Source organism: Actinia tenebrosa, unplaced genomic scaffold (genome assembly GCF_029948245.1).
Source record: "Actinia tenebrosa isolate PJP-AT-01 unplaced genomic scaffold, QUT_ActTen_1.0 PGA_scaffold7__59_contigs__length_16204524, whole genome shotgun sequence".
Taxonomy (NCBI): domain Eukaryota; kingdom Metazoa; phylum Cnidaria; class Anthozoa; order Actiniaria; family Actiniidae; genus Actinia; species Actinia tenebrosa.
In genome coordinates, this window is record NW_028292584.1 from 2151753 (window position 1) to 2167683 (window position 15931).

At 37.9% G+C, this 15931-nt stretch overlaps 2 protein-coding genes across 11 annotated transcripts in view; both read right to left on the bottom strand.

Annotated features, from left to right (window-relative positions):
- The window catches only part of LOC116288562 (gamma-aminobutyric acid type B receptor subunit 2), a 90123-nt gene that overhangs the window by 5579 nt on the left and 68613 nt on the right, over positions 1–15931 (bottom strand). For all 10 annotated transcript variants that reach the window (XR_016121787.1, XM_089040555.1, XM_089040553.1 and 7 more), the window contains 9 exons: positions 9319–9531; positions 8875–8941; positions 8024–8107; positions 7346–7496; positions 7014–7146; positions 6839–6949; positions 4447–4569; positions 2872–3210; positions 2334–2523 (listed from right to left, as the gene is read on the bottom strand). Coding sequence is in view for 9 of the 10 variants with exons in the window: in XM_089040555.1 (XP_088896681.1) it covers positions 2334–2523; positions 2872–3210; positions 4447–4569; positions 6839–6949; positions 7014–7146; positions 7346–7496; positions 8024–8107; positions 8875–8941; positions 9319–9531 (1411 nt within the window). In the remaining variant the exon portion in view is untranslated. The remainder of the gene's footprint in view (positions 1–2333; positions 2524–2871; positions 3211–4446; positions 4570–6838; positions 6950–7013; positions 7147–7345; positions 7497–8023; positions 8108–8874; positions 8942–9318; positions 9532–15931) is intronic.
- LOC116288561 (uncharacterized) lies at positions 11826–13603 on the bottom strand. Its single transcript, XM_089040563.1, has one exon. It carries the CDS (start codon positions 13342–13344, stop codon positions 11935–11937), a length of 1410 nt encoding a protein of 469 aa, XP_088896689.1. The 5' UTR covers positions 13345–13603; the 3' UTR covers positions 11826–11934.

The window sequence follows — 15931 nt, forward strand, 5'->3', positions numbered from 1 at the left end:
ACTAGATTCTGCTTTCTGTCATGGCTGCCAACACTATGCAAGGGAACCTGTCGGGAATTTAGTTTAATCAAAACTTTTTAAAGGAATTATTTTAAGTTTAAGAAAAATTCCCCAATTATTGTAGTTGATTATTGAATCAGGTTAGACAAGCGTAGCTGCAGTGCCCAGCTCACAGCCTCATCGCTTTTCCCCAAAAAAATAATTTTAAAATCCACTCCAAGTATAAACGCAGAAAAATAACCAGTTTTGGTTAGAAGGCAGTTAGAATGCCGCCATTGTACACCCCATTAAGTGACATCATCCTCCATCACCTGATCGAGTAATGACGTCATCGTTAAATATCAGTGTCCTTATATTGTAAGTAATGCCTGTGTTAGATTCGATAATTGCTTATTTGCTGTCAATGGTTAAATTATATTGATTGAAGATTTCACTCAGTTTGGATTGAAAAGATATTAATCATTAATGTAAGAGTGCTTTTCTGCTGGAGACATAGCTTTTAGCTTCTAACTTAGACAGAGGAGCTTAATATTCATAGTTAGTCATTCCAGAAATATCGTTTTTCGATCCCCCAATTCTAGTTCAAGTAAAAAGAATTATAACCTATTATGGCATTTATTAAAGACGTTTCCATAGCTACCATAATTCTAATTATTGCACCCTTGGTTACCTATGTAGGATTCCAATGGATTGTATCTAGAAAATAGACACGACAGCAACCAGGGCAAAAGGGAACAAAAAAGGTAGAACCCTGGCTTAGAGGGTGGGGCCTAGTGACTGAAGGAGGCAGAACGGTGCTCTGAAGCAAAGACAAGATCTTCCTTGATAAAAAGCGAAGAATCTAACATGCTTTAAAGAAGCTTAGATCATAGGCAAATGACCTATAGCTGATGGACAGAGAAACAAATATGATCCGATGGGAATATTACCAGCCGTGTAAGGTGTTAGTCTATTTCACACTAGCTTCTAACATGGTGATGAACTAGAAGCAGTGTTTGTCACTAACACTACGCTCGTATGGTGTTTTTGATAGAGCACAATGTGTCTTTCAAATCAAATACCTATGCCAAAATTTGAAAGGATCATGTTTGACATCAGCCTTAGAGTCGGCACTTTCGAACTTCACATGAGCCGAACCTAATGTCATTAAAGAAAACCGCCCTGTTAGCCATTGTTTCAATGCATCATGCTTATTTCTACTATAAATTTTGGATTCTTGAAAGTACAAAGACCAGTATACAAAGTAAAAGAGTTTGCCTTATTGCTAAATGTCTAGGACATTTCGTGGTCGATAATGATATTTTATTCCTGTACGACGCATGTAAGGAGGGCTACAAGTCTCTTCGCTTTGGTTCAAATTGTTTTTCCATGTTAGTTGAAGTCTTACAGTTACTGTAGAAGTGTTAGCGTTTGTTACGTCTATAAAGCATCTTAGGTTAAGGTTGTTAGGTCATCAGCTGTTGCTATGGTTACTTACCCATAATGCATCTCCTGGTTACAAGCGATTTGGTTATTTCAGCATTAGTTAGCACAAGAATGACAAAGATAACAGACGGACAGATAAAGTTCACGACAAGGACAGACAGACAATTGAACAAACAAACAGATCAGACAGACAGACAGAGAAGAAAGACAAAGAGAGACTGACGCAGATATACAGACAGACAGACAGAATCGACATAAAGCCAGACAGACAGACAAGAAACGAAAGTATAATTTAATAAAAAAATGGAGAAACTTTAATCCCATAGAAACAAACGTATTTTTGATAAACAGTGACAATACGAACGTATTGAAGCTGATGTCTCTCACCCTTGCAGAATGAGGACTTTTATCCTCGAGATCTTCATTATTCTACTCGCTATCATACGTTTCTTTTTATGGATTTTTTTCTTTATAGATTTTCTCGTCCTCTCAGTCCAGGCCTCTTTTAAATCTGAAGAGACTAGATCTGGGCTTGAGGTTCTTTCCGCGCAATGTGATTCGATGAAATTAATCACGTGAGCAAAACAGCGACAAGAAAGAGAGAGAGTTTTCTTCTTGAAGTAAGTCCTTAAATTTCTTGTCCTTAAACCAGGATCTTATTTTAAAGTGAAAACAAAGCACACAAAAGACTCTGACATCTTATTGGCTTCCGCAATGAACCAATCAAATCGTAACGAAATGTATGTCATCCAATCACAGTGCTTGACAGAGCAGTCCTTTTTCTCACTCATAACCTCTTTCATTGTCACCAAAGTCTTCAGTTGTGTCATCATGATCATAATCCATGATTCAATTGCGGGCATAATTTTATTTTATTCCTTATACTTTTCATGACTATTCCAACCTACCTGCACTGCCAGTAACTTCATGGTGGTCTGTCTGCACACTCTTGGTCGAGTATCGGGTTGCTTTCGTGCCGTTGTCGGAATCAAATCGGAAAGCATGGCTCTGGTTTCGTCCAATGGTCGTTGCCACACCGTTAGTCATAGTTGCGGTGTTGAAGGATTGATCGTCTGTCCCCATGACAAAGTTGTACACCTATGATGATATTATTAATGATTAGGATGGTGTGTGATAGAGTGACGTGAGATGGGGATGGAAGGACATGGCGAGTAACTTAAATAACTATCGTTCTCGATTGACTAGCCTCTCATACATGAACAGGAACACGAGGCTAGTTAGTATCAACAATGATATTCAAATTGTACGCTATATTTGCATTTGGTCTATAGAAGCAAGAGAAAATGAGAAAACTAGTTTATTTTCTCATGATAAAAGACTCTTTTAGAATTGCGAAGAAGTTGAAAATGTGAAGCGATGGCCACAGCAAAGGCACAGAAGTGAAAATAAGATGAATGAATTAATGAACCAAGCACGCATAAATACCTTGGGTACAAACACAAGTAGCAGCGTAGCTGTCGTACAGATAATCAAACAAAGAGAGGATATGGCATACGGAGCTTCGTAATGGATGGTATTATCCAAGGCTGTAGTTACTATAGCACCAATGCACGATAACGTCACCACGTTGTATACTGACATGCCGATGTATTTGGAGTCATTTAGTGCTGCTATTGTAACATTACGTGTCTCCCAGGCCAGAAAGAGACCAAACAGTAAGAGTATACCCTTGTATACATACATAGTGGCCAGGAAGTAGGTTTTATATTGACAGGTGCATTGGTATAGGACTGGTACATAGATCTTGTCATTGTTGGTTGTTTCCTGGTATCAAATAATAAGAGTTGTGATGTTCAAAACATTTTCAAAGTCAAAATCTTGAAGGGTTGATCATATGAGTGCACATAGAAGCAAATAGCCCTTGACAGAAATGGGTTGGCGACTTATTTGTCGCGTACAGACTAGGAAATGCCCCTTTATCCGACAGTAGTCGCAGTAACATTAACAAAAAAACATTGTAAAGTAACTGTTATGAATGTCGCGTTCTAATTGGTTTGCTTTATGAGAGCACATTACACGCGCGCGCACTTTCCGTTGCGTCATTCCTATCTATTATTGTAATTTGTGTTTTATAAAAGAAATAAAAAAACTTGCTTGCTGTGCTGTGTGCTGTCATAAAGGACTTGGGGGTTGGCAGAACACGAGAGAAGTGTCCAGAAGCACTCCACTACGCGTCGTGCTTCTCCTAACACTTCTCTCGTGTTCTGCTAACCCCCGCGTGCTTTATGACAGCACACAGCACGCGCGCGCGTTTTCTATTTCTTCACTACAGATACAATATTGAGATTATGTCAAATTTTTGTTTTCTTTTTTTATCTGGATACAATTGGATTTGAACCTACTTTCACCAACATAAATCCAATAAATAATTCCAAGATTTTAAAAGATCCACTATGTCATACCCTCTGACATCCGCAGAAGCCGAGGCGTCGTATGGACTTCGGACTTGATTGACGGTAATTACGTCCTTCCGCCTTTGTTTGTACGGATTACGCAATAAAACATCAGAGGAGAAACTAGCTGACCCCCAGACCGTATCTACAGCTAATCCCTTGTACTATCTGCAACATTTATCGATTTGGAGGGGGAAATAATCTAGTTTATCCGTGGCATTTTTCACGGCTATTGGTGTGTTAACCTTCTAGAAACCAGGTTCAAAGATGGGGAGCGGGGGGGATTCATCGTACGTATTCCCAAGACACAATGAGTCAAGCCCAGCTGAATCAAGTTAATTCTTACTAACTAAATGGAAGCTCTTTCGTTTTTCTTATTGGTTTTAAAGATATACATATATTGATGTTTTTGCTCGTAATTCAATTCGTAATTGTGTAACCAATTCCTGTCTATTGTAATGCTCCTCTCAGTGTACGCGAGAAGGAGAGGCAGGGAGCGAGATAATGTTGGCAGTTGTAGCAATCGAAGTATATAAGATAAATAAGAATCCAACGGAACAACGTATTTTTAATGCATGTTATTCAGTGTAGTCTCAACAATACGTACCATTAAGTTAAACTTCAGTTTGTGTGCTTGTAGAGGATCATACGCAAACCAAAGAGATAGAAAAATGACATCGATGACGACTAAAGCAGCTACTATGCCAAACAGATGGATGTCTTTGATGGCCTATCGATGAACATATTCATTATCAATCCTGTTATAAATACTTATTTCAATGGAGATAGTCACCTGAAAAGCTAAAAAGCTGAGACCAACAAGGATTATTGGTAGATTACATGCTTCAATCGCTTGATAACTGTTGACTGGCACATTTTATACCAGTTACAGTCTCACCTCTTCTGAGCATCCTCAAGCTGCAGTTTGTATCAAAAAAGCTTTACTTGTTTGATATGAAAAGTTTATGGAATGCCGTTGGCGCCAAAAAGGATCGATTTTTTTTAGAGGGGTTGAAATTTTTTGCTGCTTTAGATTATTATTACATATAAAAATATAAAAAATTAGGTGTTCAAATTTTTATATTTTAGGCTTAGTAATCGCTAGCGAGTTCTTTGTATATTCTCGATAGCGAGTTTTCATTGCTTTGGGACAAATTATAGACCAACAACAGATTAAAAATGATAATTAAAAAAAAAATTCCATGTAGTCAAAGATAAACCAAGAAATATTCTTCAACTAGAGTTCAGGTGTGTATTTTTTAGCCGAACAATCGCATAGTTATTACTATAAAGAGCGTTACCTTGTCTTTCACTTTCAAAAGCTAAAAAAATATTCAAAAACATTTACATGCAAATGCCAACTTACAAAAAAAAATTTGTTATTTTGTATTTTGCATTGCATTTTGCACTATTAATTTTTTTATTTTGTCTCAGTTGTTCTTGTCAAATTTAACTAAATATATAAACTTAGTTAAGCTTGCTTTTTTATCTCGAAAAGTTTGTCGTTCGTGATTTAACAGATCAAAAACAGTTTTCTGTGTTTGTATTACGCGTCGTGGTTTCCTACGCTCCTCTCGTGTTGTCTCAACATCCCAAGTATTTTGATCAGAGTATCAAACACGGAAAACTGTTTTTGATTTGTTTTATAAAATGACAAACACGCAAAAAGATCGGAAAAAAAAACAACAAAGCCTAAGTAAATTCTCTCTACGTGCCGTCACATTCAAACTGACCAATGAGCGCGCGCGAAAATGACGACAGCATGTTTTGATACTCTCATCAAACATGGTTTTCGACCAATCATAGCGCGCGTAGTATCCCAATTATTTTATAATTTCGTATCTTTCTCACAAATGAATACAGATGAAAACTGGTAAAATTGAATCTCAAAATCTAGTAAGCTTAAGCTTCTCGAAAAATAGTTAAGGCTTTTATGAAAGGAATAAAAATATTTTCAGGATAAGAAAATTATTTTTAACTGACACATTTGGTTTTGAGGGCCTTCATTTGACTAGTTTCACTTAGTTAATGATCTCCAGCTAGTTTTCTCTCTGATGCTACCAAAGCATTTATTTTCTTAATTTCATTGCGGTAAAAATACGGTTCTTTTTAAAACACAAAAATCTTCAAATGAATAACCAAACAGCCAAACATCATTGTGTAAAAGAAGTAAAAGTAAGCTTATGTTTTGCTCACCTTTTTTTAACCAGTTTTCAAGGCTGTTTCATAGTGTTGATTTGTCCATAAGAAGTTCGGAAATCTCCGAAATTTGTATTTTAATGAAAGACATCCAAGGCAAATTTCACTAAACTTGATACTGTAATGGATTATCTGTAGTTATTTTTCGCTTATCAAATAAAATTAACCGGAAACTCAAAGCGTATAAATGTTGGCTATGCAAAACTTTGTCGAAGAATTTTTCAAGAACAAAACTAGCCCCTGGAGAAAATAATATAGTGCATTTCGATTTCATTTTTTCATTTAATGTTTTTTTGTTTTTCAATATGGGGGACATTATCTTCATCTCGAAGAAGAAAAACAGTTGAAGATTTTTTCTCCGATTTTATTGATCTAAATTGGGCTCCCTGTGTCTTTTGGGAGATCCGCATTTAGGCAGTGCCTAAATTTATATATTATATATTATATTTCCACCCTGTAATAATTAATCTGAAGCAACTTTTTTTTAATTATTATTAATTATTATTATAGATGTTTTGTATCAATCACGTAATACTTTTTTCTTAACCAAGCTTTCGGAGATAATTCTCCATCATCAGGGCATTGAAAATATTAATAGAGCGCGAGGTAAATTCAAAAAAACATAGAACTCATCAAAAAAAAAATTAGCCCCTTATAAAAAAATTCGATCCCTTTTGGCAGCAACGGTATTCTATACCAAGTTTCTCTTGATCCTCAGTGATCTTGAAGTGTTTGGTGACTAACTTGATTGAAATAAGTATATCAGATCTAGAAAACAAGTCATTAGGTGTTTCACTAACCATTTTTTTCAGTGTTTTAGCGGCAGTGAATATCTTGTGTACTCGCCAAGTTTTACTAAACATAGCGCCAAATGCCAACGAGAAGCCAATAGATAACACAGCCGTTCGAGCCTGAAATAAAACTTCTTGGTTAGAGAACGCTATCTTAACGTTTACCATGTTGAAGTCTACTTACGTTACAGTTGATACCGTAAGAGTGAAGTGAGAGAAATCGTCCATCCAACCCAAACAATATTACAGAAATATAACACAGTAAACACCCTAGGATGATAACATTATTGAGTTGAGGGGAAGACATCTTGATTGATCTGTGAACGATAACAGTTTTCATTTATTTATTTATCTATTTATTCGTTCTTTCGTTCTTTCGTTCTTTCGTTCTTTCGTTCTTTCGTTCTTTCGTTCTTTCGTTCTTTCGTTCTTTCGTTCTTTCGTTCTTTCGTTCTTTCGTTCTTTCGTTCTTTCGTTCTTTCGTCCCAGTTCATGTATGCCTGTTACCCTACTTACCTGTTTTCTCTGTAAACAATATTAAAGTAGAGAAAAACAATGGAGAGCAAGGCCCCCACAAAGGCCAGCAGCCATATAACAGCAATAAGCGTGACGGGGTTTAAGAGGAGGTCGTCAATGCGGATCATCTGGTCGATGGGAACACGGTTTCCTGTGATGACAGAATCGCATAACACGCTAGTAAGTAAAAAGTAGGTCCTTTCAAATCAATCCTCCTTTCGTACGTCTTGATACTCTTAAATAATTGTTTAAACTCCGATCCCGAGTGAGAGTAACAAGTTAATGACCGTAATCGGGCCAACAAAAAGAAGTAATCTGTATGAAATTTCAGTTTAAGAAAGTTTCAATTTTCAATTTTCTGTTTATCATTTACCAAAGTAGTCAGCCACCTTAACAGCTAAACAAGGTTAGCTGGTGTGAACGTGTCAAAAGACCAAAGAAATTCAGAAAACGTCCTTCGCATTACCAAATTATTTTGAAATTCATACATGGCGGTCATAACGTCAAAGCGCGCGAAAGCTGAGAAAGCCACATGCACATTTTAGGTCACGTGCACATTTTAAGTCACGTGCACAGTTTAAGTCACGTGCACACTTTTAGTCACAGCACATTTTTATTCAAGTGCACATTTTTAGTCACGTGCGCATTTCATTACGCGTTAAAGTAAGGCGTACTAACCTGGCCAGAGATGCTCTTCGCTTGAACCAAAAAATTCAAGTTTATCTTGGTACGTAAAATGTTGACCAACTTCAACCCAGCTTGCTGTAATGGAAGTGCATTTAACATTTATGGCCGTAACACATTAACATTTATTATATACATTTATTATATATTTTTGCGTAAATTAATTCAATACTGAAAAAATTAGTAGCTATATAATAGAGCGATTAAAACAGCTTTTTGCCGTGCTCAATTCAGTAATAAAGCACTCAAGAGGTGTCTACGGCTCCCGCGTGCTTCTCCTTACACTAGCTTCTTTCGTGCTTGCGCCACAAAAAGCTGGATTATTAAAGCGGGAGGCTTATGGACTTATTTATTTAGCACAACTAAGGTATAACAAGTATAACATTTTTTCCTCGAATTACCGTTAATACCAAGATCAAAAGGCCCTTTTAATTGTTCGGCTCAAAACTTTGAACGAGGATAATGATGTTAATAACCTTAATAAACTTTGTTTATTCCAACTGATTGTAAGACGTTGTCAGACATTCATATGGACGCCTGTTTTTATTATTTGTAGTAAGTTTGCCAGTACAATTCAACATAACGGCCTTAACCGGATACCACCGTCAATTCCAAATGGTTTTTTGCATTGAGTTTGTTAAAAGATTTTTGTTGATTTAAAAAAAAAAAAAAAAATCTATTCAGCAGAAACATATAAACATCATAAAAACAGGCCTAGGCATTATCCGTATTCGATAAACAAGATGCATTGTGGTATAGCTTGGGTAGTATATAGGGCTTGTTAAACAAAACACTTGTACCCAAGCTAGACCAAAATACGCAATGTTCACCATAAATGACAATACCGTTGCGCATCTGTTTGATTACTACGTGTCCCTGTCTCTCTCTTTTACTATCAAAGCGAATCGTTCCCTGCAACAGTGAAAGAAAAACAAATTTCAGAAATAATAGGAATATTACTATATACAAGAAAAATATTATTGCTATTGTGCATAGTAAAGCGATGAATATGACAGCAACTGCTGCAAAGAGCGAGGTTAAGTTTGCAACAATCATTACTCAAACGTCGGATCCATTGCTTCAACCACTCCACCCCTCTAGAGTGTATTTTGCATCACAACATTAACGAGACTCCTTAAAATACTAGCTCTGCATTCATTGCATACCTCCACCCTACCCCTCTAGAGAGTGCGTTGAATCATAACCTCCACCCTACCCCTTGTACTTTGATTTATCCATTATATCCCCCACCCCAGCCCTCTAGAGTGTACTTTGCATGACAATCTTACCGAGACTCCTTCGAATACTAGCTCTCTTATCGCCGTCCTAAATGCTCTCATATGAATGCGAGAAGTATATGTAAAATTATCTAGAGCTAGCCCGTCTTTTAATGCTTTGTCCATGACAAGAGCAGTGGTCCATACGGTATCGAATGCAAAAGGTGAGGCGGGGCCTGGGCTTGGATTTGTGGAAAGGATCAAGTTCCAGTACTCCGTTGACGTCTATTAAAAGAGAGAAAAAGTCAGGATGGCGTGGTGCTACTAATAGAAGAAAGTTACAAATACCTTGGAGTGGAAATAGATCAATCTAACATAGGTCATGTACAATGTGTATGACAGATCAATCCCTAGCATATGTCATGTACAATGTGCATGATAGATCAATCCATCCCTAATATAGGTCATGTACAATGTACATGATAGATCAATCTAACATAGGTCATGTACAATGTGCATGATAGATCAATCCATCCCTAACATAGGTCATGTACAATGTACATGATAGATCAATCCATCCCTAACATAGGTCATGTACAATGTACATGATAGATCAATCCCTAACATAGGTCATGTACAATGTACATGATAGATCAATCCCTAATATAGGTCATGTACAATGTACATGATAGATCAATCCCTAATATAGGTCATGTACAATGTACATGATAGATCACTCCCTAACACAGGTCATGTACATTGTACATGAAAGATCAATCCATCCCTAACATAGGTCATGTACAGTGTACATGATAGATCAATCCCTAACACAGGTCATGTACAATGTGCATGGTAGATCAATCCCTAACACAGGTCATTTAAAATGTACATGACAGATCAATCCCTAATATAGGCCATGTACAACGTTGCATGATAGGTCAGCCAATGAGGCCATGGGAGACCATGCATGTTGATAAAGGGATATTAAGGACCTAAACTGGGACAATCTTGGGAAAAACAAGTTTAAGGTGGTTTTAGAATGCTTTTTTAAGCTGTTTAGCTTCTAATCTTAATAATAATAACAATAATAACAATAATAATAAAACTAATAGTTATAATAATAATAATGATGATAATAATAATGATAATAATAATAATGATAATAATAATAATGATAATAATAATAATGATAATAATAATAATAATGATAATAATAATGATAATAATAATGATAATAATAATAATAATGATGATAATAATAATGATAATAATAATAATAATGATAATAAAATAATAAATAACTTTATTGACAATAATAATTAACTAATAATTCATTATAATATGAGACGTGATAAGAATATTGCTATAATTATAAAACAAAAAAGAAAAGATTATAAATATAAAATAACAAATCTATATAATATTTACTTATTTATCTATGAAAACATATTTGTAAAATAAATTAATAGCTCAAAACACGAGTCCAGCTCTTCACACTGATATAATACTATATTAAAACTATACATTTATTATTAAAATCTAAATATTTCTAAATTTCCGCTACATTGGCGTTAAGATTAAAGTCATTCAAGAATTCATTGTCCTTAAAAAAAGGGGTTCTTGTCCCCCTGACACACATGTGTACTGACTTAATTATTTCAAAAGATAATCGAGTTCTAATCCATGTTATAGTACTTGCATATGTGTCCCCTGTCTTCTTGGTTAATTTCTCAGTAAGGTGCTTTAGAAAAATCTGGCATTCTGCCCCCATTCCTCCATTTGTACCAAAAACTAAGGGCATAAAAGTTCCCACATCGACATCGATTACTCTTTGCTGGTACTTTCTCTTTTTTTCGCTTTCTTGATCCTTGAAGATTGTAAAAGTGGATTTGTTTTGGTTGCTCTTGGAATTAACATGCGATACTCTTACATCAAAAGATGCAGTTACTCCCTGTGCCCAAAACGATCCAGCTTTGATGTCGAGCCTTGCATCCTGACTTGTGCTAGTAGATTTTAGATTAAATTGTTCGCCATCCAATGGGATAAGCTGTGGCTCCTTTTGAACGTTGTTGCAAACCTTGTTTAAAAGTATGGCAAGTAGATCACGGACATTGTCATGTCTTTGTGCAACAAATCCTCCCTTTTTACAAGATAGTGCATGGCTTACCGAAAAGGTTGTCCCACAAGCGCAGGTACTTGGTAAACCCGATAACGGTATATTATAACGCAGACAAAGAGAATCTCTGAATTCTTGTTTATTCAAAGTAAGTCCCTGTTCTTTAATTGGTATCGCATTGAGCCATGAGCTTGCTCCTTTGTCTCTTGCTTGGGTTACTTGACGGAGTATGTCAGGTGGTAATGCTGCATCGATTTCATCCATTTTCGATTTAGAGATTTCAGCTTTTAGTGATTGATGTTGTTTTTTCACATCTTCTGTGGTCGTATACATCGTTTTGCTCTGCGTTTTAATAGCCTCAGTGTGTGAAGCTGTTATTAGAAGTGATGCCGCATATTGCTGTGGAGCCTCTTCTTTTAGTGCAGGCATCCCTAAGCCTCCTTCCGCAGGGGATAAGGTAAAAAGCCTACTCAGCTCTTCAGGTAGTGGTTCGTTTTGACCAAAAAGTGTTGGAAGAAGCATTTCATTTATTACATTATCAACAGGATCAGTATAGTCCTCAAAAGATTCAATTATTCGCATGAAGTATGTAAACTTGGATTTGTATCCCTTTGTAATGCGATATAGGCCGATTGTGGCTGGCACCTTGCAATCTCTGAGAGGGTTTGTAATTCTTCTTTCCACTTGTAGATTTTCTCGTTGCAAAATTGGTCTTTATAAATCTTTGATCCAATAACAGCTCCAAGGTGACGTTTGCCTTCGCTTGTGACGTTAACCTCTTCTCCAAATACCTGTTTCGCTTCCAAAGCCAAAGCTTCCGACTTCACGATCAACCAGCTTTTGGACCCATTAAAGAAAGAGAGAATTCTTCCTGCTCCCGCAGAATCATCAGCTAACCACACCTGCTTTACATCAGGAATAAAAGTTCTTAAAGTTTGAATTATTGTGGATGTATTTACCGAATACCATGGCATGGCTAATGGGTCGCCTTGTGTGGTGCCCTCCTGAGATAGGATGTCTCCCCCACCACATATAAACAACCTGGAAGGGCTTCTGTAAGTATTAATTACGTACAAGGATATTTCTTTACAGGCAATCCGGATATTATGCATGGCTACTGACCGGTTCATCTGATTGAAGGCGTTACTTGCATCGATCAGTAGTACTGCATCTGTATCCTCTTCACTAAAGATCTGGCTCATTGCATGAATAGCGGCTTCGGCCCCTCCACTGTGTCCAGCACAAACTTGTAGGGGACCTGCTGCTTGTTTTAGTTCTTCTTTAAAGAATGCAGACACTGTTTTACCGATAATTCGCCATAGAACTTCTCCTACTCCTATGGGTCGAATTCCGGGATTCTTATCCAAAGGTATGAGCCTGCATGCGGTGTAGCTCTCTAGCAGGATTGGATGGTATGAGGATTTTAATAGATTTCTGGTCATAATTACTATTTCTTCTCTCAGTAGTTTTCCTTCGGCGTTAAAATTTTTTGAACAGAGTACTCTTCGGTAAAGTTCGGCATCCATTCCTGAAGGTCCGGCAGATCCTCTTGTCCTCATTGCTGCATTGTAGATCATTTGTTCATCGATTAAGTCAAAGATGCCATGAGGATTAAGTTCCAGGGGACCATTCAAGAGGCTTTCATCTTCGATGTCAGCAGCTGAAGGATGTTTCTGTTTGAGCTCCTCTAAGACTTCGGGTGATAAAGTAAGGACACCTGTAGATGTCTCTCTGTCAAGAAGTTTTATAGCGGCTGATAGCTTTCCTTGCATAACTAGATTGGCGAATATTTTGGATATATCTTCCATAGATCTTGCTTTCCTCGTCTTGCTAAACCTGCTCTGTATGAACCTTATTTCTTTCAACAGGAGAGATAGATCCCCCGCTCTCCATAAGGACAGCCTCCGTTCAATAGCCTCACTGTGTTCCTTGCTTTTGGATGTCGCTGAGGGTTTTTGTAGAATCAACGTTGGGAGCACCATAAAGGCTTTCAAGGCAATATAATTTAGATCTGTATTAGAATTGAATTGCTTTAGCCAATACGTCAATTCGGTTATGAAATTCTTGCCTGCTTTACCCGATGGTATATTGAAGATATTTCGTTTAAAATGAACAATTTCATCGTAGATGTCCTGGATTTGTTTACAGAACTGTTCTTGAGTTATGGTCCCCCAACTTTTCTCTTTTAAGTAGTATAGGGGATGGGGGTTCCAGCGCAACGACCACTGGAGGATTACCCGTCTAAAGTACCCCCCCCCCCCCTCGATTCGTACCGTTATTACCCGCATCCCGCGTCTATGTAGTTAAATATGTTAGTCTATATATGGAGTGTGAAGAATGTAAGAGAACTTTTAAGAAAGAAGCGGACTTAAAGAAGCATTTGAAGATGAAGACGAAATGTATGAGTAGCTATGATTGTGGATGTGGTAAGAAGTTTGAGACTAAGGTTAAATTGTTTTGGCATTGTCAGGATTGTGAGTATGACTACGACGATCTGAAAAGGGTCTGGAATTAGGTATAACATATTTCCTATTATATAGATGGAATCCCAAAGCAATTCGAAACGGTGTCAATACCCGGTAACGGTGAGATTGACGTTAGACAGTTTTGGCGGCAGTCAGAAAGGAAGGTCAAAAGGACGCTCCGAAAAGGTATAGAAGAATTAGGAGCGTTGAAAGCAAGCATAATGGTAGAAGTGAGTCTATCAAAAGACGAGGTAATGACGACAGCAATGTTGCGATCGAAGTCGTTAGTGATATTAGAGTCCACGAATCTGGATAGGTCACTCAGCGAAGCCTTAGAAGTAATAATGGAGTCGCTGTCTAACTACACGAAAGAAGGATCAGGTTGGACAGTGGAGGAGGTAGAAGGTATGGAGGTTAGCATGGCAAGGTACGTGCCAATACGAGGAGGAAGTTACGTGCCCCTACCAACGTGGGTAGAAAGGAAGAAAGCCATAGTCAACGTAAAAAATGATGACAACAGATGCTTTATGTGGGCAATACAATCCGCACTGTATCCAGTAGATAAGGATCCATGTAGACCAAGCAAGTACCCAACAGATGATTTGGAGTGGGATGGCGTAGAGTTCCCAATGCAGTTGATAGACATACCGATATTCGAGCAGGAAAATGACCTAGCCATTAACGTTTACGGAGTCAGAGACCAAACGATAGTGCCACTAGTGCTGTCAAAGAGTAAAGGAGAACGAATACACCTCTTCTACCACGGCGGACATTATTCGTGGGTCAAACATGTTAGCAGACTATTTTACAGACACACCAAACACAAAGGCAAGAAATACTTCTGCGACTGTTGTTTGTTATCCTTTACCAGCGTTAAAGCTCTAAAGGATCACGACGAAATATGTCGCGGAGTCGAAGAAGTGGCGCAACGGATCCAGATGCCCACAGATAAGAACCTATCGTACTCAGACCATCAAAAGCAGATGCAGGTGCCTTACGTGATATATGCAGACTTTGAAGCGCTGATAACTAAGGAAGAGCAGAAACGTGGTGCCACGAATAAGGTGGGATTACACGAGATCTGCTCCTTTGGTTACATACTAGTCAGATCAGACGGTAAGGCCGACCCTCCTGTGATTTACCGAGGTAAGAACGCAGCTAATGAGTTTCTAGAAGCATTGCGAGAAGAGGAGGAAGAGATAAGAGAACAATTGAGACGCCCAAAGAAGATGGTATTTACCAAAGAGAACCAGGAGGCTTTTACCAAGGCAAAGAAATGCCACATTTGCCAACATACGCTTCTCCAGTTTGGAAGACGAGCCAAGAAAGCGTGGGACGAAGATGGAAAGTATCTAGGAGAAGCTCATTTTAAATGTGGTAGGTATGCAAGGAAGGGGGGAAAGCCCAACAAGCCTTCCACCCACTGCATTCATTGTCATAAAGCATTCGTTGAGGATTTCTATGTGGATAAGGTTAGAGATCACTGCCACATCACGGGTAAATACAGAGGAGCAGCTCATTGGAAATGCAATATAAACTTCAAAGTAAATTCAGAAATGGAAATACCCGTATTCTTTCACAATTTAAGGGGTTACGACTCCCACCTGCTCCTACAAGGAACAGACGGTTCCGACGTAAAGTGTATACCTAATAACAAAGAGCGATACATGTCCGTAACTGTGGGTAAGCTAAAGTTCCTAGACTCACAGCAATTCATGGCGGACTCCTTAGCAAACCTCGTGAAATACAACACAGAGTTCCCCATTTCCAGTCAATACGGCGCAGAAAGGAAAGGAGTTTACCCATACGAGTACATGGATTCCTGGGAGCGCTTTGAAGAGTCCTTACCACCTAAAGAGAGATTCTACAACACCTTAACAGAGTCTGGTATAAAGGATGAGGAGTACCAGCATGCGTTAGATGTGTGGCAGAAGCATGATTGCCAAACGATGGGAGAATACCACGACATCTACCTACGTTCAGACGTAGTGCTGCTGGCTGACGTCTTTCAAAGCTTTCGAAAGATGGCAATGGAATACTACGGGTTGGATCCAGCGAACTTTTATACAGCTCCCGGGCTTAGTTGGAGTGCGCTGTTAAAGAA